Here is a 24,801-nt window from a genome sequence, read left to right as displayed (position 1 = left end):
CAAAATACATGATGAATCGACCACAAGTCCATCTAAGCCAGCCATTAAATGAGCTGAGAGTGATCTTTAGAAAGGGGTTCACCATAAAGTATAAATTGAGAAAGTATCTTCGAAGTTATTAAACCTTGGCCTTCAGACCCACGAATTTCACACGCGGTATACTCGTATACCATGTGACTGCTTTTTGACCAATCAGAACATTGGTGACCATGAGCTCATTGTTACTCCGAAAACTCAGAGTTTAGGAAATTTTATCGAAGTTTTAGAGCCAGAATTTAGCGTATTTTTAACCGATTGTATGTCTTAACTAAAGGAAAATGGCTGAGGTGTTTCCCCCGGATATTAACGATGTGGCTTTGGCAGCCGGAGAGGATGAATTATCCAGTGATGATGAATTTGACGAGGTAACATGTCAAATTCCCATTGCGTTGTCTTCGCGAATGACTCGATTTTGGCGCGATTATTTGCCCCTTTGATCGAGTTTCACGAGTTTGTTTGCCATCCGATAAGTGTCTAGGGTATACCTATTAACAGAAGGGTCTATTTTCAGGGCCAGGTTTACGATGAACCGATGGACGGAGATGAGAGGTGAGAGAAATGCCAAAACGCCGGTTCGACTGTGTTCACCACAATCACCATCGTGTAGAAGTTTCGATTGCGTCGACATAATAAAATTTCTGTTTTTGTTTCACAGGATGGAAACCCTCCAGTTATCTGAAGAAACTGTTAATCCGAAGGACGAGAAAGTCGGACCGGAAAGTTTTGAGCTGTTAAAAGTCCTAGGGAAGGGTGGATACGGAAAGGTTCGTTAGAATATAGGACATTGTCGTGAAACGATCTAAAGCTACCACCTTCTCTAATCCCCTCGTAAGCGAATTTAACGCGTATTTTGCACTATTTTCCAGGTATTTTTAGTCAAAAAGAACCATGGACACAGTAAAGAAAAAATATTCGCTATGAAAGTGTTAAAAAAGGTGAGTTGAACGGTAAAATTCGAGTAGACATTAAAGAACTGCACTCCTCAATAGCTTTTATATATGCGATTGATTGTATGACTTGGTTTACAAATATTCTAAACGCGCATTGATAAATAAACTGCTGTTCTTCTACCAAATTTGTGTTATTGTTATGTTTTGATTAAAAAACTTGTAATTATAGTATAATTTTTCTTTCCAAGTTTCATACATGTACATAAAAGGATAACTCCCATTCATTTCTGCTAGTAAAAAGAACATTTTTTTTTTTTACTTTTGATTATAAAGGTGAACTGTTATAAACCGTTGTATAAGAAAATATGACTGCATGTTTCCATTTAAATTTGATTACCTTTCTCAAACCAGATATTCTGGAAAGCCCCCTGTTGTTACAAAGTATTTTACAAAAGGGGTGGGGGGGGGGGGGGGGGCTTTTGTCCCCCTATCCCTGAAGCCCCTCCCTTCTGTCCACCCAATAAAATGACAAGCCAAAATTAGAAAAATTAGGCTGTGACTCCTCTTTTGCCTTTCATAATCTTGTGTTTTGGCTTGGGTGTGTATCCATTAGTGTGTTAATGTTAGATCTACTCTTCCAGGCTGCAATTATCAGAAGCCAGAAGGATACAGCACACACTAAGGCAGAGAGAAACATTTTAGAATGTGTCAAGGTATGTTAAACATAGTACACACCAAGTTAGAGAGAAACATTTTAGAATGTGTCAAGGTATGTTAAACATAGTACACACCAAGTTAGAGAGAAACATTTTAGAATGTGTCAAGGTATGTTAAACATAGTACACACCAAGTTACAGAGAAACATTTTAGAATGTGTCAAGGTATGTTAAACATAGTAAACACCAAGTTAGAGAGAAACATTTTAGAATGTGTCAAGGTATGTTAAACATAGTAAACACCAAGTTAGAGAGAAACATTTTAGAATGTGTCAAGGTATGTTAAACATAGTACACACCAAGTTAGAGAGAAACATTTTAGAATGTGTCAAGGTATGTTAAACATAGTACACACCAAGTTAGAGAGAAACATTTTAGAATGTGTCAAGGTATGTTAAACATAGTACACACTAAGGCAGAGAGAAACATTTTAGAATGTGTCAAGGTATGTTAAACATAGTACACACCAAGTTAGAGAGAAACATTTTAGAATGTGTCAAGGTATGTTAAACATAGTACACACCAAGTTAGAGAGAAACATTTTAGAATGTGTCAAGGTATGTTAAACATAGTACACACCAAGTTAGAGAGAAACATTTTAGAATGTGTCAAGGTATGTTAAACATAGTACACACCAAGTTAGAGAGAAACATTTTAGAATGTGTCAAGGTATGTTAAACATAGTACACACTAAGGCAGAGAGAAACATTTTAGAATGTGTCAAGGTATGTTAAACATAGTACACACCAAGTTAGAGAGAAACATTTTAGAATGTGTCAAGGTATGTTAAACATAGTACACACCAGGTTAGAGAGAAACATTCTACATTGCGATAAGTTATCTTAAACATTGTATACACCAAGGCAGAAAGAAACATTATTTATATAGAGTTTATGTGTACCAGATGTTATATGTGATCCTGTGATATTTCTGATTATTTCCCATTTACCTCTGCAGCATCCATTTATCGTAGACCTGATATATGCCTTCCAGACTGGGGGCAAATTGTACCTAATCCTGGAATATTTAAGTGGTATGTGTCAATACTAAGAGATACAGCAGAAACAAAAACCTTAACGATACCGTAGACCCAAATGGCTTCATTTCGGGTGAAATTTTTTTATAATGCCATTCGATGACAATAGGCACACTCTAGATGTTAGCAAAAAAATACCACCAAAATCTTAAATACTCCGCCGGATATTCAAGAAAAAACAAATTCGAACGAGTGTAGCGTTATTCTCGAAGGTGTCAATAACCCCATAATCCTGTTTACTTAGCTCAAAGTCCCGCGATCAACATCTGGGGAACTTAGTTTTACGGCTTTTTCCTCTAATAAGCATACAAGCACATCAGTATCATTATCGACGTTTTATTTGAGATTTATCCGTATTTATATCAACTTTATAAGCGTTTACTCTAAATTTTACCTAGTTGTGAACTACGCCAAGATTAACTAAGAATCATTGGCTTCCTTCGAAGAAGGCTAAGCGAGGAAGAAAGCCTAAAACAGAGGGTTGTCTCAGTTCGCGGTCTTTTTAAGTTTTCCGCGCTCTTCTTTTCTTCGGTGCAAGCTCGCTTCGGTCTAGGCATCTTCCTTCACTTGCACGACTAGCGCTATGACATTTGAGCTCCTAAGAGTTTTCCTGCTGCGTGTAGAGCATGCAATGTGATTGGTTGCCATACGCGGCTCTATTTGCTCTTCGTCTGTCATTACTGTCACGCTGCCTCTAATATTTACACAACTTCAATCCCCGATATCTCGCAATCAAATTTCACCCCATCTTACTCTAAATATGTGAATTAAAGGTACACTTCTAACCGTCCGATTCCTGCACAACTTGGCAAGCGTCTAATATAGATATTGTTCTGTCACACCGTGCCGCGGATAATCAATAGCTTTTTTTGCTACGGACTTAATAAGCGCGTTGTAGCCAAAGAAGCAAAATTATTCCACGCCTAACTTTGACCCTTGATTATTAATCAACAAGGCTGTGTGACGTCAAATGTAGACACGGAATGTCAGTTCAGTACATGACGAAAGATATAAAGCAGATTCCGGGAGGTTGCACGCTTTTGGTGTGCACTCAAAATTAAGCGCGTATAAAAAATGATCATTTTAGGAGGAAAGTACAATCATTAAGCTTTAAATTGATATATAGTTTGTTGGCATTTGCTTTAATCTGACACGAGCGCGAGAGATTTTGTTGGCACAATCGGGGTAATTACCGCTTGGGTCTACGGTATCCTTAATCAAATGGAAATGACAGTTGGTGGCCATTTGGCTTTTTACTCACTCATTCGCATTGACTGTTACCTCTCATTCACTTTGAACATGTTCAAGTTGTCGCTGTTTGATTGTGTTTGATCGTCAAGAGTAGCGCACGCTGATTCTTTGATAACAATGCGACCACTCTCATCTACTCTCAAAAACTGTTGATCTCTTGTCAACTCTCATTTCCCTTCGATTGAGGCTAAAGTTTAGGAACCTCAGATTACTGCTGAATGCTTTCTGCATGTTACAGTTATAGCATGAGGATGATGCTTTTAAGTTTTCAAGAGAAATTCAGTTTTACAGTTAATTCTTTGTACTGCATTTTAGTGTTACAGTAGCTTGTAGTGAAGATGCTCGTCCATTGGTTTGAGAGACTGGCTTAGAGTTATGTGGGATCAATCGTCTGAACTCTACAAAACCAAGTTGCCTTTAGGAAGCCAAGTAATCCCACAATTGCCAAACCTGCCCTTAACTAATTTTAATTTGGGTGAAATTGGAAGTCGCTTCTCAAAAGACTGATTGTTATACTTCACTTATCAAATCAATCTAAAGTTGTCATTAAAAAGGTTGTGCCAAGGAACTTGATTGACTAAAATAAGTTTACTAACTAACAAAGTCATATTTCAACCCTCTTTTACCTTTTTTAAGCTACCAGGTAGCAAATTACCACAAAGGCCTACACATATACTCATGTATGGACAAAATTTTTTTTTGTCTAAGTTATTCTTGTTCTTTTTAGGTGGGGAGTTGTTTATGCAGCTGGAGAGGGAAGGAATTTTTTTGGAGGATACAGCCTGGTAATTGATCCAGTAATCCTACAATTGCTAACCATAGTTGATAAACATACCCTACAGTACTACCCTGGGTACCAGAGGCTTTAGCTTCACTCCGACAACACAAGCCGCGAAATGGCGGACAACAAGTCGAGCTGCGAAGCGGCGACAATGCTCCTTGTAGTCAAGACTGGTGTACAGTGTCGGAGTTAAGCTCGAGCCTCTGGTACCCAGGGTATTATATATTTATCTCTTTCTAACCCATAAATACTCACTCCCCAGTTTTTACTTGTCTGAGATCTCCATGGCGCTGGAACATCTCCACAAGCAAGGGATTGTGTATAGGTACAGAATCAATACTCAATAGCATTTGTTGACGACAGTCCAATTTTGAATTCTACCATGCCCACTGAACAGGTGGCTGAGTTTGGGTACTAATTCAGTGCACATACCAACAGGAATCACTTGTTGCTTGGATTAAAGCAATGCAAAATCTTGTGTATTTATGATTTCTTGCAATGGTCTGTCTAACAGCAAGGCTCGAGTCCTTAGTCCCTATGTCCAAGGGGCTCAGTGTAACTCAAAACTGGACTTTCTGTGTAACACTGAAACCATTTTATAGAAGTGTACAATGCATTTTAATAAATTACTTTTTTTAAATATTTTCTCAGGGATTTGAAACCAGAAAATATTTTATTGGATGCAAATGGTAAGATGTATTGCAAATGGTAAGATGTATTGATTGTTGTACAGTGGAGTCTCTTTGGACTGCTTTAGTTTCACAAAATTCTTGCAAATGGTATACTGTGGTACCCCAATAATAAAGGCAGGCTTCCTACACACAAATACCTATGCACACTCTAGAAATTCTGATTTTTCATTTTTTTTTCCTGAACAACCTAAGGGCCAAGGGATATGATGGGGGGTGTGTGAAGGAATCCCAAAGAAATATTTGTTTCATGAACAATGTGCATATGTTTGAGAGCAGTCCAGTATAATGACAGGGCTTCTGGAATTACGCGCTTGTGCGGAAGCGCGTAATTTGGCTTTCTCTGTGTAATCCGTGTAAACCACAAATTTCCGCATAATCCCGCGTAATTTGGCTACATTTTAAAAGACAAAACTTTTAAGTGCACAGCTGATATGTTCTTTTATGGTTCTTACCTCTATTTCTTGTAAAAAAAAAAGAGAGATATTCTTCGTAAGAGTGCGATATTTCGAACTGAATTTTGAAAACAAATAAAATGACTAGGCGTTCTTTGCTAAACCGCGAAGGCCTAAGGCTAACAATAAAACACCTTTTTTAATTGGCTGGTGGCTAGAAGCCAATGAAAACTCGCCTAAGATATTCTCGCGCAAAAAATTAACCTTTTCTAAGTTATTTCGTGCTTTAACACTTTCCTTCGGTACAAAATGTAGTTTCGGCGTAACAGTTGATGTTCCGTGTAATTTAGCGCGTAATTCAGTAATGAATCCTGCAAAATTTTGGTTTTTAAAAGAACATGTATTGCAAAATCCCGTGTAATTTAGCGCGTAATGATAGATTTTCCGCGTTATTTAGTGTGTAATTTAGCAAAGAATCCCCCGTAATTTTGAGTTTTTTTTCGCATAATTCCAGAAGCCCTGTAATGAGGCAAATGTTCTGGAACTGCACAAAAAATGCCACTGATTTTATGTGAAATAAATATGAAACTGTGCATACTTAAGAAAATTTCCTCTATACCCCTGAAATGCACTCTTGGAATTACAAACCTGTCCTGATTTACAGGGTGTCCTTAGAATAAGGATTCACTACATAAAGGGACCACATGATTAACAACTGTCCTAGCTACAGAGTGTTTTTAAGTAGGAATTCAGTATACCAAGGGACCACATGGTTATCAATTGTCCTAATTATAATGGTATACTTAGCAGATTAGAGATTCCTATATAAGGGACCACATGGTTGACAAGTCTCATGTTTTGCAGGCCATGTGAAGTTGACAGATTTTGGCCTTTGCAAGGAATCCATATTTGAGAATAGTCTCACCCATACATTTTGTGGAACAATTGAATACATGGCACCAGAGATCCTAACAAGAAGTGGCCACGGCAAGGCAGTTGATTGGTGGAGTTTAGGAGCATTGATGTACGACATGCTGACAGGAACTGTGAGTATACTACAGGGGTGTTGATAGGGTTTGCCGAGGGTGCAGAAAGTGTATAGAATTTAGCAATAAGAGATATTGGACAACTATCAAATATAGGAATAGGATGTTGAAAATACCTTTGTTTTAAAAGCAGAGAAAACTAGTCTGAAGTTGAATGTTCAAAGATAAGTGAAATGTCAAACTGATGATCATAATATTGCCCAAACAATCTTCTACTTCCCTAACACTAGTATATCAGTGAGCTTAATTAACTGTCTTCAGGTTTTTCCTAATGCATGTTCTACACTCATTCTGCATTTCATTTAAAAAATTTTGAATTAAAGTAGTCACGAAATATATTTTTTTAGTTGTTTTATATCACTGAGTGATATTATTTCCTCTTAGCCACCCTTTTGTGCTGACAACCGAAAGAAAACAATAGACAAGGTATTGTACAAAATGTCTGTTATTACAGTGACATGCACATTGTGCAGCCTTATTGTTATGGAGCTCTCGTTACACCCACTTGGAAGAGCTGTGTATTTATTGAAATTTGTTTTCTTGTCAGATTTTAAAAGGGAAGCTTATAATCCCCCCTTACCTAACACCAGAAGCCAAGGACTTCATTAGAAAGGTAATTCAAATAATATCAAGCTACACACACACACCGTATGAAAACCTTCATACCTTGTTGTGATTTGAAGTCTGTACAACCTCAGAATTGTAGGATCAACTTTTCCATTAAAGGCCCATAAGCAACCAAGCCTACATCAGATCAAGGCTCTATTTCAGCGCTTCGCTAAAAGTCTACAAATTTCTTTAAAAATTTTAAGAAACTCCTTTTAGAGTTCAGAGCGCTTTGATACTAAGGTTTATATGGACATAGAAACGTATAAAAAAAATAAAAGAATTGCTAGTGGATTTCAGTGTATAATAAAAGCTGAAGTCGTTTTGAGATTTCAAAGGAGAGTCTGTTAATACCTCAAACCCAGAGGTGAAGGCAACATGCTAAAAACAGATTGCCACGATAAAACTGAGAATTCACTGGCCAGTTTTGCGGAAAATATCCAATCTTTCGGCAAAATTTTCACGCCAGGCGATGCAGCAACTCATATTCTTATATATAAGCCATTGCTGCCACGAAAACATGCCCGCAGCATGGAGAAATATTGAAATACTGTTACCTCCTACAAAACTTGCACTCGTATCAAACACCGCGGCTGGAGCAGTTGGGTCCCTCGCCAAGCTCAGCAGCCTGGCCTCCACGAAATTGCTCTTTCCCTTGTGGGGATGGATGAATTTTGACGTGACACAATGGTTCCTCAGTATCCCCTCATAAATATTTAGAGAGGGCTTTCAAGTATGTTGTCAAAGCGAAAACGAGCACTAGAAAATTCTGATGAAATCCTAATTACAAGTATAGTCTTGTACAATTTAAAACTGTTGAACCATAACAAGGGTTTTCCCGTTAGTTCCTCTTGTGATTGGTTCTTGGTCAGGGTTTTCCGGTTACTTTCTCTTGTGATTGGTTCTTGGTCTTCTCAAAACTCACTAGCTGATTGGCTGGAAAACAATAGCTCCTCTCTAAATATTTCTGCGGGGATACCAAATGCAAGTGTTCAGCATATATTCTCCTCGACTTCTCCCTTCATGGTTATTAACCTAGAGTTTTAATTTCAGGTTATAGTACTTAGTGATAAAACAAAGAATAGTTTCAAGTTTTTGTGATCATGTGGAATAAACCAACATTTTTTTTTGTCAATGATCTTTATCGTGAAGCACGCATTGCTTGATCGTTTCTTCGTTACGTTATGTTCTTGTCTTCCTAAATACTGTGGAAACAGTGGCTGAAAAGCTTTCTTCACCCACAAAAACAAGATAAAACATGCACCTCGAGTGTCGGTAGTGAATAATAATGCGTATTATAGTCCTCCAATCAAATCGCTCACAAGACAATGGCAATCACAAAACAACAACAATCGCTTTGGTTGCCAATGGGGCTTTAAATTCAGAACTATGTGGAAAGTAGATTGTTATGGCCTACCCCAACAAAATGAAAGTGATTACTCTGATTCAATCCCCTTTCAAATTCAATGCCTCCTTGCCGGGATCTAAACGCTTGTTCATTTTGCTATGTATGTTGCTATAAGTGAATGGTTTTATGTACTTTAAGACAGCACTAGAGATTCCTTTCTTTTTTTTCAGCTATTGAAGAGACATCCTCAGGCTAGGCTTGGCGGGATGGCAGGCGATGCTAATCCTATCAAGGTACATAGAATTCAATGTCTATAATGACTGTTATGATAGACCAATCACATGGATTTACCTTCACATGCCAGAGGGCCAAGGTTCAATACAGGCCAGGCCAGCTTGAGGTTCCTTCAGGGGAACATCCTGGCTTTTTGATTAGGGACTGTGAACCCTTTGTTTTGTTGGACAGGGATGCTAGGTCAGACAGTACTGTATATTCACTTGTATTGTGGGATGCAAAGAACTGCTAGGGGTGCTACCATATTCTGTGACTCACCATTTTGAGTATAAGCTGCATGGAAGAGTCTGTATTTATAATGATTTGGTTTTGAGTAAACCAAAGTAAACCACTAAAAATCATGAATATTGGCTTGCGTTACACAAATATTAAACATCTACATTTTTTCCCCATACATATAACATTGATTGCCAGTTCTAAGGTCATAATACTTCATTCTAACATTTACATTTTTTTGCCCATACATGTAACATTGATTGACAGTTCTAAGGTCATGACACTTCATTCTCTTCCAGGCCCACTCTTTCTTCAGGCACATCTGCTGGGAAGATCTGCTCGCAAAGAAAGTGGAACCACCCTTCCGACCCTCCATTGTAGGTTCTGATTTCTAGTTTGCAAGCAATGAAAACTGAAAACCTTCAATTTAGTGTTAACATTGCTTTTTTTCTCCCTGGTTTACAGATGTTTTGAATATTCTTTGAAAATTTGGAATGAATATTTCAGACATTCTTTTAATGTTGTACTATATTTGTTTGTTTGGTACTACAGTGCTGAACATTCGAGCACACTTGCTGATGGTAGACATTTTGAATTTTTAATATATTGTGTTGAAAATAATCAAAAATCATTTTTTTTTTATTATTTAAGAGTGGAGAGGAAGATGTAAGTCAATTTGACAGCAAGTTTACCAGACAAACCCCTGTTGATTCTCCTGACGACTCTATGCTTAGTGAAAGTGCAAGCAATATCTTCCAGGTGAGATCCCCAAAATCTCTCATTTGTCTGCATGTCAAGAACAAAGTGACTCAGTGCAAGATTAAATATAGTGCTTGCCCAAATTTTTACAAAATAAAGAGCTACCTTTATGTGGTATACTGTATGAGTATGGTGTAAGTAATTTAAAACAACAAAGTTGTCTACAAAAAAAGATAAAACCTTAGTTGGGAAGTGGTATGCATATCCAGGGTCCCTTAAGGAATTTATTTACAGGTTGGCTAGGAAATGAGCAAGCTAATTATGAACTAAACAGAAGAACTCATTGTTCCGATGCCATAAATCAGCTACAAAGAATAAAAATCCACCTGCAGTCAGCACTAGGAGAAAAGCCGGAAATACTTCTGGGCTTTTTAGCAATAATTCCTCGGGCTTGAATAGTTAATGGCATTCTTGAGAGACAAATTTTAAGTAATATTGGATCTGTTCAGAAGCAAATCGTATTGCTGCTTGTTTCAGGGTTTCACATATGTCGCACCATCTGTGTTGGAATCCCTGTGCAGATCCGATAACTTCTCTCCCTGGAAAGTCAGATCGCCCAGAAAGAACACTGGTCCCATGAGGTAAGGGGAACTGCCACAAATGGTTGTGTGGGTAGGGTCTATATAGTCTTTGTCACCTGCCATTTTGAATTCATCTCCATCAAGTGATTTGGGGAAGCTTTGGGGAAGGTGTTTTCTTATTGTTTGATATTGACAAGAGCTCTTTTGTTTGAAAAACGCTATTTGAATAGCGTTAGACCTTTTCACTTTTAAAATTACTATATTTGGGAGGCCTGTGGTTTTTCAAATAAACAACAGAAAACACAAGTCACGTAAAGTTTTATTAATACCTCATAGCCTTCTCGGCAAAGCATGCCCATTTGGTGTAAAACCACAGGCCTCACAAGCATTGTATATCTATCAGCGAAAAGGTATATTTGTTAGCTATTATGTTTTAACTTGGGTAAGTTGAAAGTCTGTGAAGCTGTCTGATTTAGCTATCAAAATCCACATATCCACATATCATGTATGTGTTCCATTCCTCATTTTTTTTTTTTTTTTTTGGTAGCCGCTAAACGGTTGCACAAGCTCTAGCTAACTGGGCTAGGGACATCCTTTGAGTGTGTTGGTTCGCTCAGGTCCTGCCCGGTCCATGCATGTGTTTTGTAAGAGGCTTTGAATTGTAGACTTGGCCACTTTTATGCCTTGCTGTTTTTTACTAACCACCAAGCATTAGCAACTTTTACTCAGTAACCGCGATCTAAAGAATAATGAATGAAATTACCAAAACAGTGCGTTAAAGTGTTCTAGATTCACTCTTCATGGGTGCTCTGCCTTAGCTATAATAATATTCTATTAGAATTCTGGTTATGGTACCCAGGGAATACAGATATGAGAAGGCACTCATTTGGGTTGACATTTGGTAAACAAATTACTAACAAAAGCTGCTGATTTAGAGAAAGAAATAGGGATCACCAGAAAGGCTTGATTTTAGAATTGAATGATAATAAGAATAAAACACAGAATAACAGCTGTAGCAGGCCACATAAGATGGGGGGGGGGGGGGGGGGGGGACAATACAGAAACAACAACAACCATAAGTTAGTTTATTTTTTACTCGATTTGCAGTCATAGACTGAATTAGAAGAACAGAGCAAGCGATAATTACAAATAAACAGTTAAACATTTAGAAACTTTAGAGACACCAAGTCACTGAGTCTCTTAGTTCTTGTTGCGGCGGCACGTGTGGTGGCCCTCAGTAGCGTGTACGTCTGTGGAATGTCTATAGTTCTTGATAAAATGAGCTTACGTAAAGGCGTGTACGTCTGTCTATAGTTCTTGATAAAATGAGCTTACGTAAAGGCGTGTACGTCTGTGGAATGTCTATAGTTCTTGATAAAATGAGCTTACGTAAAGGTAATTGCCAAGCTAGATATAAATTTTCTACAAAGGCCTTGTCTACGGTCCTCTGGGCTTCCGATATTAGCTCTTAACAGGGCAGTTTCATTGTTCAAGTTCGGATAGATAACAGTAATAAGTGAATACACACATTAATGACACAACCTTTTGTAAAGTTGCACCCAGACTAACTGCACACTAACCGAAGGTTAATATCCTTCCGTTCCCAGCCCGGCGAAGGTTAAGGGTGCTGGCATGAGTCAGTTCGGCTTTGAGCAGGCCTGGCAGCCCAACCGCGATCCCGGCGCCGCGTTTAACAAGTCATCAGCTAAGCGAAATATTGACTTCCCCTCCCAAGTCTTGCACCATGACGTTGTCATGGCGACCAATGGGCCGGAAGCTAATTGCACTGGACCACCATGCACCAGATCTAACAGTAGAGCAACCAACAGGCCCCTGTACATGACGTAACAGCTAATGAACCCTGGACTGGCGAGGGTGGAGCTGGTAGCAGCAAATGGCGGTATCGGAAAAGAAACCTCGCTCTTTTGTGGGTTTCCAGGAGTGATGGTCTCCCTCGTGCTAACACACCACTTGTTGCTCTAGAATAGAGTTCAATACCTCAACCTTTAGGCACAAACACCTCAGTCGCGGTTCTGGTATTTGCTGCGCCACATAATCCGCCCCGGTCCAAAGGGACTTAAAGGTGTGCACTCGGTTAACCAGCTTGGCTGAGGGTTAAAGACTTATTATATTAAATAATTTATTGCGGATATCGATATAGGTTTTACAGAGGTATTGCTGCACGCTTTTTAGTTGAATCCGAATTTTAACCGTGAGCAACGGTGTTTTACAGGGCTAGGATGAGTGTTGGAGCAGTAACCAAAGGTGCCTCCAAACTGGCGTACGCTACTCGTGAGCTTTTCTTTATTTGGAACTTGCAATGACTTCAAAAAATCAGGTGACAACAGTTTTCACGGCTTTCTGTGGCCCCTTTTGCCTTTTTATCAAAAGAAGCTTTGAAGGTGTTGAAGAAGAATAATGAACTCGTTCTAGCGCATTGTTAGAAGTGATGCTGTCTCCAACCTCTAGACCCATGGCGTCGAGTCCATCGGAAGGAAAGGAAAAAAAGCGTTTGTTCGCTAGTTTCCTTTTATCCCGTTTTTGGTTCTGCTTGTCCGAGACGTCTCGAGGATGCGTTTTGTTACGTCATGCGCAAATATCTGCTATGCTCACGACTTGAATGTCATCCTAACCTGTATTTGAAAAAAAACACATTTAAACTTGAAAACTCGCTCAAACTTGGTGCCCAAACATTGCCGGCCTTGAGGCATAGACTAACCAAGTTATTCTCAGCGATTATGCTTAGGATGAATATTATTTATAATGATACAATTGTGTGCTGGCACGAAGTAGGATTTCAAATATTTAGCTTTGGTTTATTCACTGCTACCTGTTGAACAGATAGTAAACTCGCTTTTTTATATGAAATGCACACAAACGATTTTTAGAGGAAAGTTATCAGATATTAATTCGGCCTTTTTAGTTTTTCGCTAGACTATATTTTCTCTCGGTCGTAAAATCAGATTACCTGCTGGTAGATGCGTCTTTGGTGTATTTCGCACAGTTGGCTTTTCGGGGGATATGTTATACAAGCTGAGCGAAATGCAAAGATAAGAGACCTCTGACCGCTGGTAAAAATGAGTACATTTTGTACTTCCGGTCCTGTTGCCGCGTTCTATATGCCGAGCTCGTGGGCTCTCGTCGTCGACTCTAAGCAGAACTATTGAAGATTTTCTAAAGCAAGTCAACAAATTTTCTAAAACCTCTGTCATAACCGATTTCAATGAAAATACCTCATAAGGAATGGAAACCTCTACTTATATGGAGAAAGATGAGATATTTTCTATGTTCGATGTTTGTTTCAACTGCAGGGCCAGTCTATTTTAATTTATTTCGCATTCAAAACGTTGAAGACTAAAAGAGTGCTAATACAGAGGGAAAGTATACAATGGCCATTATGGGACTGGCTATGCCAATATTTATGTTAGGGTTGGGATGTAATTTTTTTTCTAACCAACGTATTAGTTATCACTGTCCTAATAAAATGTCATATATATTATTAAACGCGTCTTGTCTCTGATAATGTGTTCCCTGCACACTGAAGGGCGCAACATTAAAAAGCCTATGTCAGCCGTCATTTTGTCATCCAAGCAAAATACCAATTGTAATGAGAAAGCATCCATTTCCATGGGCTGATCATGCTCGAGTATCCAGCGTACTTTGCGGCGGGGGTGACCTTGGGAGCGCCTGCAAAGTACGCTGGATCTTCAAGCATGTCGGCTGATTTGGGGGAAGCTAATGAGGTTTTCTATTGAATTTGGTAAATGACAAAACTTTGTTTCTGGGTAGCTATTTCCGCACACAATCTTCTCCAATGATATGGACACAATAACTAAGGTGTTCCTGACTGGGTATCTTCCCCACCCAGATGACAAAACCATCCACCCTTCCCCCGCTATCCTGTGTCAACTCTACTCAATCCAATACTTTCCTACGCAGCCTCGAGTGACGTCATAAGCAATCACTGCTGACCCAAGTTGTCAAAGAACGTGGACTCAGTGCGGCTAGCAAGGTAACTACGGCTTACCAAGTTAACCGACGTAAAGTGTGTATCAGACTATAAGAAAAAAGCTGCGTTGATGGAAGTAACCGCTTATCTGTGCATTTGGAAAAAGCAAGATGTATAAGTGAAAGTTGCGGCCCAATGCAGCTTGTCTGACTGGCTAAGCAACAATGGTCATTTTATTTTCTGGGATCTCAAAGACGGGAAGTTCCCCGAGGACAAATGTTTTTTGTTTTGTTTTTAAATAAAAAAATGTAATTAATTTTCGGTTGGGCATAATCAGCGCTGGGCACAAGAACCAATTAGTGGATTTGTAGCCGAATTTGTAGTATACCGACCGACTAGAATTTAAATCTTTGGCTCTTACGGAAATAGAAACCAATGTAATAAAATTTTATTTATTATAAAAATCTTCTGGATTGTAAAATGGCAATATAATAATAAAAAAAATATTTTATTTTTGTGTGAATAATTTCCTGTCATGAAACTTATAGTAAAATGCGTAAAGGTAAAGACGTTGAGGTCAAAGGCGCACAATTCCTGGGGCTAGTCAAAAAACATATCGTCCGGATGTCTAATTATCAAGGCAGACCACAATGTCCGACGCATATCAACGATAGGATAGAACCTGTGAAATACGGGACACCACAGGGAACCCGGAAATTGCATAAAGGCTAGGCTGGTTTAGACTTTTTGTTGTAATCGGAACGGAATATCCTTCAAATTTCCTTAGTCTAATAACGCCTCCACATCTGTCTACTTATTATACTCTTTATGAAAATATGCAAAATAGATTTTATTTGTAAAACCTGTCAAATATAGTTTCTTGTGATAATTTTCTAATAAAAGTAACGAGACATTGCATCTGTAAATTGCGAGTCTGATGAATGTTATACTAAAGGATCCAGCGTACTTTGCGGGCGCTTCCGAAAGGTCACTACCGCAAAGCGCCCGCAAAGTACGCTGGGTCCTCGAGCTTGAACGAAGGTCTATCTTAATACCTCATTTTTTCTGTCTTTCTACCTCGATCATTTTTTTAATCCTCTATTATTTTACTAGCTGTCTTGTTACCCCCAATAATGTCTAAATGCCTAACTCTATATCTCACTGACTTCCGTGTTGCCTTAAACGAACGCGATATCAAACTCGATTGCCCTCTTTATATCTAGCTCTGACTCTTCCAGTATAACTTGCACATTAACGGTCCACTTCGCTATATAACCAACTGTCTAATTTGCTATCTAACGTGCTGTCTAGCTTAGTTTCTGCCTTCTGAAACACTATCTCTTTCAGTAGCTCTAACCCACGCTTAGTGGCACTTAAAACTTGCTCGTCTACATTACCGCAATCGAACATATGCACTGGCTGTCTAGTCGCTCTACAAATTTTCTTTCTACCTCGCTATCTGACTTTTCTTCACAGCTTCAGTTTATAGAAGCCGGGTCATAGAGCATTGCGTCTCTACTTGTGTACTCCTCCTTGCGCTCGATGGGCGGCGAGTCTTGTGAGGCAGCAATGGCCGCCTCTAAACGCTTTGTCTTGGCACTCTTATTCAAGACGCCGCCCTGAAACAGAAACATGCTAAACTGAATCGACTCCTTGAAAGTAAAAAAGCACATCCAGGAACGTCCCACTAATGCTATTACACTGATCATCGTTGAAAAGAGGAAAGGATATTGCCCTGAAGTATTTGGAATACAGTGAAGGTTCCATTTAACGGACACACCTACCGAAAAGTATGTCCAATTTATGGAGGTTTATAGTGTTTGTCTGGAAAAATCGAGATCTAGGTGTTTGAATGGATCACAGCGAGTTCGATTCAAAGTAGTGGATCTCTCATGTTAAGGTCTGCGACTTCAGTTTATCTTACAATGCACTTGAAAAGTTAATGTTAATTTTATGAACCTTTGAAAAATTGCATAAATTAGCCGTTCATTACAGAGGAGTAGCGAGAAATAAATTTGTTTATTTATTTTGGCTGCCTTTCTTAAAAAAAAATACAGTCCGAACGCGAAGCCGGGAGGTACACGCACACCCCATTCCCCCCTATCGCCCCCTTTCCCTGAAACCCGCCACCACCATTACCACCTTACCTTGCGAAAGTCATTAATATTGAGTAGGACAGCGAAGACGACACACGCTAGCGTGTTGCCCAACATGAAGATCATCATGTATTTCCACTTGTGCTCCCTATTTGTACACAAAACATACAGCCGTTTAAAAATACTTGGTCTGCGCTAAAGCAAATGGCAACTGTAAAAAGGTTATTCTGTTGTTACGAAAAGAATACACCAAAAACTGGAATTCGACTCTGCCAAATTTTCGTCTTTAGTAAGACTCTTTCCGGGCAGAATTCCAGTTTTTGGTGTATTGTATTCATTGTTCTTGTACGAGATCTCGACAGTTTGGGCTTTTTGATTCTATTGTTACGAAAAGAAATATTCAAAATATACACAAGGGCGTTGAGGAGGGGAGAGACATAAATCAGTAAAACAATGGAATGCCAAGGGCTATTTAGGTATATAATAATAGAGTTTATTCGTCGCCTGATGGCCGGCCTTCCAGTGGTTTTATTTTAGTAATTACTGTTTTTGGAGGTTCGGGATTCCTGTGGAAGGAATTCAGGTTCTATTTCCAGGCTTCGCTAGGCCTTATCTGAGGGCTCACAGAAACGAGCTGGAAATCGAGCCTACGAGCATCACAAAGCAGAAAAGTTGGAAACATTTTTATCTATAATTCTCATACTCATTAAATTTTCAGCAAGACGCCAACCATTTTACGGCCGTACGAGTTCGAGTTCGCTAGAATCCATTGGTTTTTTTTTTTGACAGCATTAAAACATGGACTTGCTAGAGAATAGTTTAAAACTGAGCTTCATTTCCAATGGAAGCCTCCAAGGAAATCAAGACGACGTGATCGAACAAAATACTATGAATTGGTCTAATTACTAGGCAGAACATGTTCTTGATTTAGATTGATAGTTAGACAAAGCGCATAGAAATGAAAATCAAAGGATGGAGGAGGGAAATTCGGCTGCGCCTCGAATAACTGGAACTGATCGCGCGGACTTGAAATCCCATCCAGTCCTCATTGTCGGCTTTAAAATATTAGTTTAAACAATAAAGCTTACGATTTCATGTCGAGGATTTTACCGACGATCAGGTTACATATGCCAATGCCGATCATCTGAATTGTCGTCATCAGACCCATCGCTGTTCCTATAACAACGTACAGAAGTGTCAGCCTTATACCTAGTGTTATTCTTGGTTTTCCTGTGTTTTTCTCGGTTTTTCCTGTGCTCGTAGATAAACCGCGAGGAAGCGCGGGGTCTGGGATCCGTGGTGTCACAAACTCTACCCACCACAGACTGCACCAGACTTACGTAGGAAGAAAAGGTACTTTTAGGAGCATTTTTGCTCATTTTGAGTGGAGAAATATTGCGGTATTCTTTGAAATACCCATGTAAATCACTTTCTATTCACAAATATTCGAAAGGGGACAAAACCACTCGTGAAATTTAAACGTCACTCACCTACACATCCCTGGTTGACTATCAGCGGAACCGATGGCCACAGTGATGCCTTTAAATAAAAAAGCCAATCAAAATACGTCATCGTGCAATTTGATGGGGTATTTTTGGATGGCCATGAGTTTCTAAAAATAAAGACGAAATTACAACGAAAATCTTCAATAAAGGCATCAAGATGTTTCTTGTTTATTTTTTTCCTATACAACTTCCTAAAACCAGTCTTTTGAAGGCATAATAACACCTTCTACTTTGCAAGCCAGACACAAGGTGGACCGTCAACTCCTACATTACAAGCACGAGGTTACCACAGGGTGACCATTATACTTACAGCAGCTATAGAGTAGTTAAGTCCAAGCCAGAGAGTGGATATGATTGGATGGACACTTGGCGCAAATGACAAGAGACCGAACACAGGAATACAAGACAGAGCACATATCAGGGAGAGGTAGCCACGCTTGCCGAACTGGTCCTATGATATCAAAATGCACAGGTTTTATCGATTACAAGCCATTTTCAAAACGAGGCAAATATTTGAATTCCGGGTGGCAAGAACTACAAATTTTGCTATGATTTTATGAATTTGAGAAAGTAATTATAATAATATGAATAACAGCTACAAACATTTAACGTAAATGTACTTCCTCACCCCCAACCCTTATACTGAAGGATGTATTCTACCATTTCTTACTACAATGGTCTACATTGCATGCACAAACTATAATCAAATATCCGAAATTTCACTGATAACAGAGTTAAAAACAGTTTTCACAAATCAAAGAACTTTCTATAAGTGGCCACAAAAATACTAAATTAAAAAGCGCACAGGTTAAAAGTGAAATAGGATTTTATAAGTCACGCCACAATTTCCCTGTTTTCGTGAATCAAGAAATCACTTTGGATGAATTAAAGGCATCACCATAAACGAACTGATTCTTGAAAGGAGGGATTCTTACCACAATGGCACCCATAAAAGGGCCCAAGACCATGGAGACATCGTAAACAGCACCCGCGATGTACGCAGAAGTCTTGGGGCCAAACTTAAATGTTTCAGCGTAATTAGTTTCTATGAAATCACTAGAGACAAAGGAAAACACAGGAAAATTTAATTAAATTTGAACAGGAGATCGTTCTATGCACCAACAATAAAATGAGAGCCTTATAATTATTTGGTAATGCACTTTATACCTGCAATTCTGTGGCACAGATATGCCAAAAAATGTGAGTTTTAGTTGGGAAAAGTTCAGGCAGCAACATGCACTCCCTTGACGCCTGTGTTGATGCAGAAAGAGTAAACCCTTTTCTATGGAGCATCATGAAGTGGTCAACTCCAAAGAAAAGACTTTCAAAAAGTACTGATCTCTAATTTTTTAGCCAAACTCTCCAAATAAAGCCCACATAGATAACAAAGCCTTTAATGTACACAAGTAAGCAATAAATCCATCCTTTCTTACCTAGCATCAGACACGAAGGGAAAGACACCATTATAGAAAAACATCAAAGTCATTGCAAGCAGCCAGTAAGAAGAACCAAAAAACTTGATGTCTGTGACGCGCTGTTGGGGTAAAGCAAGGAACATTGATGAGAAACATTTTATAAGAAACCACAAAGACAAGAATGGCGACAAGGAATGTTTTATGTATGAGTAATAAATACAAATTTCAGCATGATGAAATAAGTAATAATATGGCGATAAATAAGTATTTCTAAAAAAGGAGGCCTATTAGTTTGTTTAATATTTGTCAATTTTTAGTAAACAAATATATTAAGGCTGACCATTCTTTTCGACTGTGCTTCCATTTCGGCTTTCTAGAAAAAAGAAGGATGAAATTAAGAAATGGCAATATATAAAAAAAAAGAATAGATTGTTTTTGTTACGCATGCATCCAAAATCTCACAGACTGGCGGGACACAGCTGATCCAAAATGCGAACGAAGGGGTATTTGACTCTAACGGCATTTAACTATAGCACTCTAGCTGCAATTTCTACAGCTTTGACTGTAAACTCCACTTCATACGCCACTTCATATCAGCTGTGGCCCACCAGTCTGTGGCATTTTGGATGCGCACATAACATCGTGAAAACGGTCTATTAAGTTGAGAATGTCAGACAATAATAATCTTCTTACCCTATTTAGCAGTTTAATCCCAGTATAATCTAATGTGGTAGCTGTAATCGCACATAGTACTCCGAAACCACACAGTATTGACCCTTAAAAATGAAAATAAAATCGTGCAAATGATTATTGCAACGCTATAGTCGTGCCATGAAGATCTCTGTGAATGCGTATAAGAACCCAGGGGGAGGTAGCCTGTATAGTGGCACTAATTGGGGGGGATGCAAATCAATTTTAACCCCTTGTAGCAAATTTCTAAACCTAAGAGTTAGCACTAAAGACAAATACATTTTTGGGATAACTAAGCAATCTCTTTTATGGTAACTTTTTAGAGTGCTTTCATTAAGTCTCGAGTAATGTGTTTTTGGATAAAGTGATCTGTTGGCATGAGACCCTCAAGGGATAGCAGAATAAGAAGAATCTTTGAACACCTCAGTTGGTAGAATTTTATACCCTAAAAGATAGGACAATCATCCAAGTCTACTTTTATATAGAGTTTCCCACATGGTCCATTACATACTAACCTCCCCATAAAGTAATCTGTAATCCGTATTTTTCTTCAAACTCTTCGGTTAAAAAGAAGTTCATGACGGATCCCTGAAAGAAAAATGATTTTGTAGACTTGTGACCATTGACCAAATGTAGGGCCAAAATTCTCAACACTCTCTATCATCCCTCTCCCCCTCTTAAACACCATAAAAGGATACCCAATGTCATTGCTAATGTCGAGACAAGCATGATGCAATAATTTGCAGGGGCTGACATACCATCCAATACCTAGTCTAAAATTAGAAAAATGTTGTCTGGAAATAAGCCTCCTATACTGTATCTATTAATAGCCTCCTTTTCCAACAAGCCTCCCCTCTTCAAGACAAGGAATGAAATAAACCCCTGGGAGCCCACTTTACGCTTTGACAGTAATAGAAATAATAGCAAGAGGGTATGAAACATCAGTCAGATTCTTACCAGTCTAGAGAATGCCAAGCTGACCCCGAATGCAAATGCCAATTCTTTTCCAGTAAACCAAATAGCACAAATCCTATTTTGTACAACTAATAAACAAACAAGAAATTTTTTTAGCAGCAAGATGTAAAAAAGTGTTTACCTGATTATCTATCCATCTCATCTCTTGTCTGCTCAAACTCCACCAATCCATTAAATAGGTAAGTCCATTAATCTTCTCATGTCCTTCCTTTAGGTTAATCAATCTTATAAAGGTTTTTTTTTAGCTAATTACTAACTTATATTATATAGTAAAGATTTTTATGTAGAAATATTATCAGGAAAAAACTGTGGGTGGGGAGAGGGCGTGGACACCACTGGTTATTTTTTCTTATGTTTGAAAACAATGGGGGAAATGGCACACACCCCTCCTGGCCCCTCTTCCACACTTCTTACTTGTCAAGGAACCATTTCCAGAACCAAACAAAATTCTTCCAAGCAGCATAATGGGGAACATAGCCTTTGTTCCCTGTAAATAGAGGCCACTGGCAAATGTGGAGACTCCAATAAGGCACATGGACGAAAATAGAAGAGCACCAACTGAAAAACAACTTTGTATTAATACAGGATTATTCAGGAAACTTTAATAGTTCTTGTCTGCTAAATACATACTCATACTTGTTTTCAAGATTGCAACTATGCTATGCAGTTACAAACACAGTAACACAAGAGTAACCATAGGACTTCAGGTACCATGTCTAGTATTATGTAGCTTACCTCCATTTCCTAATTTGTCAATCAGGATTCCAGCGAGTAGTACTATCACAGCATTTCTGTGGTTTGAAAAGAAAAACAGCGGCAAGTTTAATTTATTAAAATAAAGTTAGACACATTCAGGTGCTTTTAAGGTATGTAAAGTATACTACTATTTAGTATGTCATAAGAACGCATCTATGCTGGTTACACATGCTATAACAGCTGGAAAAAGTAAGGTTTCAAATACAGCCTACAGTTAATGCAAAGAGGATCTTTATAGAAAACTTCCACTACAAAACTTTTGGAACCTTTTGAGTGGCAAACCCATGCCCAGGTCAGAGAGTGAAGACAAAGAAAAATATTTCAATCAAAATAAACCTTTTCAGAAAAAGAAACATCTGGCTTATTATAATTGCTGAATGAGTTGCTTTATATTGTTGTTATTTTGCTGCCAAAAGCCAGATCATGTGTGAGTTTACCACCCACAAAAAGTCACATGATCTATTACTTGTGCAAGTTATCTATTATTTCCCTGTAGAGCTTTCTGTGTTGATCATTCTCTCCTCAAGGAAGGTCAATAAAGAAAGGTCTGTGAGGAGAGTACTGCCCATAGGGATTTTGATCTGCTTTATTTGATTTAACATATATTTCAAGAAGTAACTTACGTCCAGGCATATATTGAATACAAGAGGTTGAATTCTATTTGCGTAAGACCTAATCCTTTTATGCAGTCTGTCCCATTGATGACTGTTCCATCAGGTGGAGGATTGCCATCTATTTTACTGCAGTTTCCTGTAGCATTAGGATGTGGACTCTAAAGAAAGAAAGAAAAAAATGATAAATGTTAAGGTCGTCCACCTTTGAAAAATTTTGTTGTACAATACAAGCAACCCTAGTTCTGATGCTATGCATATCCTTGATGACATGGGTGTAGTGTGTTAGCACACTTTACTTAGTATCATATAACAGAGATGACGTTATTGATAATGATTATTTGTAATACCATATAAGGTCATGGCTTATGCCATAAGTTGTAAATAAAGTGATTAAAGATCAGTCTATATTCGCAAACCAAAGCGTGCGGTTGTGTTAACTGACTCCAATGAATATATAGCGAAAGACACTAAAATGGGTGGTATGCAGGAACAGAATAAAGAATATTTTTTTCCATTTTCACCTATCCACTTATTTTTGTTGCTTACTGAATTTTATAAGAATAATATGTATGTCACGAAAAAGGCTCAAGCAATGCATTTTTTACTTCACAATGATAAATAGTGTAGTAGTGACAAATACTCCTACCTCTGTAAATTGCTTCTGCAAGACGCTATGTGGGTGGAATAAAGAGCTCACATCAGTCGCATTTAAACCTCTATTTTAGTTGTGTACTTTTTGGCAAAGGGGGGGGGGCACCCCATTTGGCTATTCTGATTTCTCAACAGGAAACAGAAAATCAAACCATTTTCTTGGACCGAAAGCCCTTGTCTTGAAATCTGAGAAAAATATATATTCCACTGATGATCCACAAACACTTCTAGACTAGATTGTTTTCATCATGATACAAACAAGACAACAATGCATTTTTGGTATAACAAAGACACCGACCTTGGCATATCATAGCAGTAATAGGAACCGAATGTCATAAGACATGTAAAGATGAGAAGAACAAATCTAAATGGTGCTAAGAACAAACAAAACATTGCAATCAGTCAATTCAAAAAATGGAAAGATTGAGAATGGGGTTTGGGAACGGAGAAAGTACAGGGTGGTAAAAGGTTATTTTCATGAAACGGGATTTGTCCATTTTCACTGTCAAGAAAAGTGAAATCGTCAATTTCAACGTCCGTGAAACATGATTTGACGATTTAAAAGACCATTTTTCAGTCCGTGAAACGTGAAAAAGCTATTTTGCCCGGTCTGTAAAACGTGATCCATACCGCCCTATACCACTCTGTAGTAAGCTAAGGGTATGTGAAAATATTTTATAAATCTGGTCAATATATCAAGGCCTAATTAATAAACAAGATTATAGAATGATAATAAAGTTTGAGTTGGATAGGCAAGATTCATTAGAAGAATTCGAAAGAAAAATCTAAGACGATAAAGTCAGTTTCCATTCAATATGATCAATGATAGTAATAGTGACTTATCTCTCCGGAAGGCTCTTACGAAACATACAACCATTAATAATTGATTGCTTTAGCTTTGGATGACAATCCTATCTAAAAAAACATGTCGCTTCAAGCATTATCATAAATATCATATCTAATCATCTATTACCTCTCGCTGGGTGAAGGCAGCCGTGTTTGGGACCCGGCAAAAAACGCTCGCGAGGAGAGTAGTCTACGTCGCCCATTTTGAAAATAAGGAAGACAAGGCACGTGACTCACAGATGACCCACGGGGACCCTGTGTAGTAGGTAAAAAATGGATTTTAAAAAGCTACTTCAAGCTTGTAATAATGAGCTCCCCTTCTTAGAGTCGAAAAATTTAATAAGCACCAGGGTGCTTATTCGAGTAAATACGGTATATAAATTTAGCATTTGGAGATGTTGTAAATAAAAGATGCTGTTCTAATTCTTCTTACGAACAACAATAAAAAGAAGGTGCTGAATGAAGTGCTGAACGGGTTTGTCCCCCCATTTTGTTGTTTTTACTTTTTTCTATGTACATACCTGTCAACCTCAGAAAATCTCAAGGCTTGAGAATTTTTTTGGGGAGGGGGGGTATATTTATTTTGGGGGGGGGAGGGGTTTACATTCAATCAAAAGGGCACGTCAATCAGCAGATGTTTGAAAGCTCTCGCACACAATATAGATCTCACATGCATGTCCATTTTCTATAGAAGGATTTTTCTTAAGCGATAAAAAT

General features: G+C 38.4%; 2 protein-coding genes across 4 annotated transcripts; one reads left to right on the top strand and one right to left on the bottom strand.

The window, feature by feature from the left end:
• Positions 1-47: 47 nt before the first annotated feature.
• LOC5512874 (ribosomal protein S6 kinase beta-1) lies at positions 48-15,047 on the top strand. Of its 3 annotated transcripts, XR_007307553.1 has the most exons (18): positions 48-404; positions 551-588; positions 695-803; positions 906-974; positions 1,571-1,642; positions 2,603-2,678; positions 4,660-4,717; positions 4,976-5,038; positions 5,365-5,402; positions 6,662-6,843; positions 7,228-7,269; positions 7,391-7,456; positions 9,028-9,090; positions 9,607-9,684; positions 9,959-10,066; positions 10,544-10,647; positions 12,195-12,670; positions 14,527-15,047. XR_007307553.1 is itself a non-coding variant. In XM_048726451.1 (17 exons), exons 1-17 carry the CDS (start codon positions 318-320, stop codon positions 12,433-12,435), a joined length of 1,494 nt encoding a protein of 497 aa, XP_048582408.1. In that variant the 5' UTR covers positions 48-317; the 3' UTR covers positions 12,436-14,086. The 3 variants fall into 3 exon arrangements, 2 of the variants coding, with proteins under 2 accessions (XP_048582408.1, XP_048582409.1); XM_048726451.1 differs by lacking the exon at positions 14,527-15,047 and having other exon boundaries at positions 12,195-14,086; XM_048726452.1 differs by lacking the exon at positions 12,195-12,670 and having other exon boundaries at positions 51-404.
• Positions 15,048-15,371: 324 nt separating this feature from the next.
• On the bottom strand, positions 15,372-24,333 carry LOC5512890 (major facilitator superfamily domain-containing protein 1). The gene is made up of 17 exons (XM_048726450.1): positions 24,212-24,333; positions 23,537-23,612; positions 23,234-23,258; positions 22,597-22,745; positions 21,953-22,008; positions 21,632-21,775; positions 21,200-21,285; positions 20,758-20,830; positions 20,246-20,328; positions 19,893-19,925; positions 19,571-19,671; positions 19,073-19,193; positions 18,448-18,588; positions 18,123-18,171; positions 17,721-17,808; positions 16,684-16,780; positions 15,372-16,155 (listed from the first exon to the last, which is right to left on the bottom strand). The coding sequence occupies exons 1-17, from the start codon at positions 24,285-24,287 to the stop codon at positions 16,015-16,017; spliced, it is 1,539 nt and encodes a 512-aa protein (XP_048582407.1). The 5' UTR covers positions 24,288-24,333; the 3' UTR covers positions 15,372-16,014.
• Between the last annotated feature and the right edge of the window lie 468 nt (positions 24,334-24,801).

The sequence above is a fragment of the Nematostella vectensis genome, chromosome 4 (genome assembly GCF_932526225.1).
Source record: "Nematostella vectensis chromosome 4, jaNemVect1.1, whole genome shotgun sequence".
NCBI classification, from domain to species: Eukaryota; Metazoa; Cnidaria; class Anthozoa; order Actiniaria; family Edwardsiidae; genus Nematostella; species Nematostella vectensis.
The sequence above is the reverse complement of the archived record's forward strand: the minus strand, read 5'-3'. Positions and strand labels throughout refer to the sequence as shown.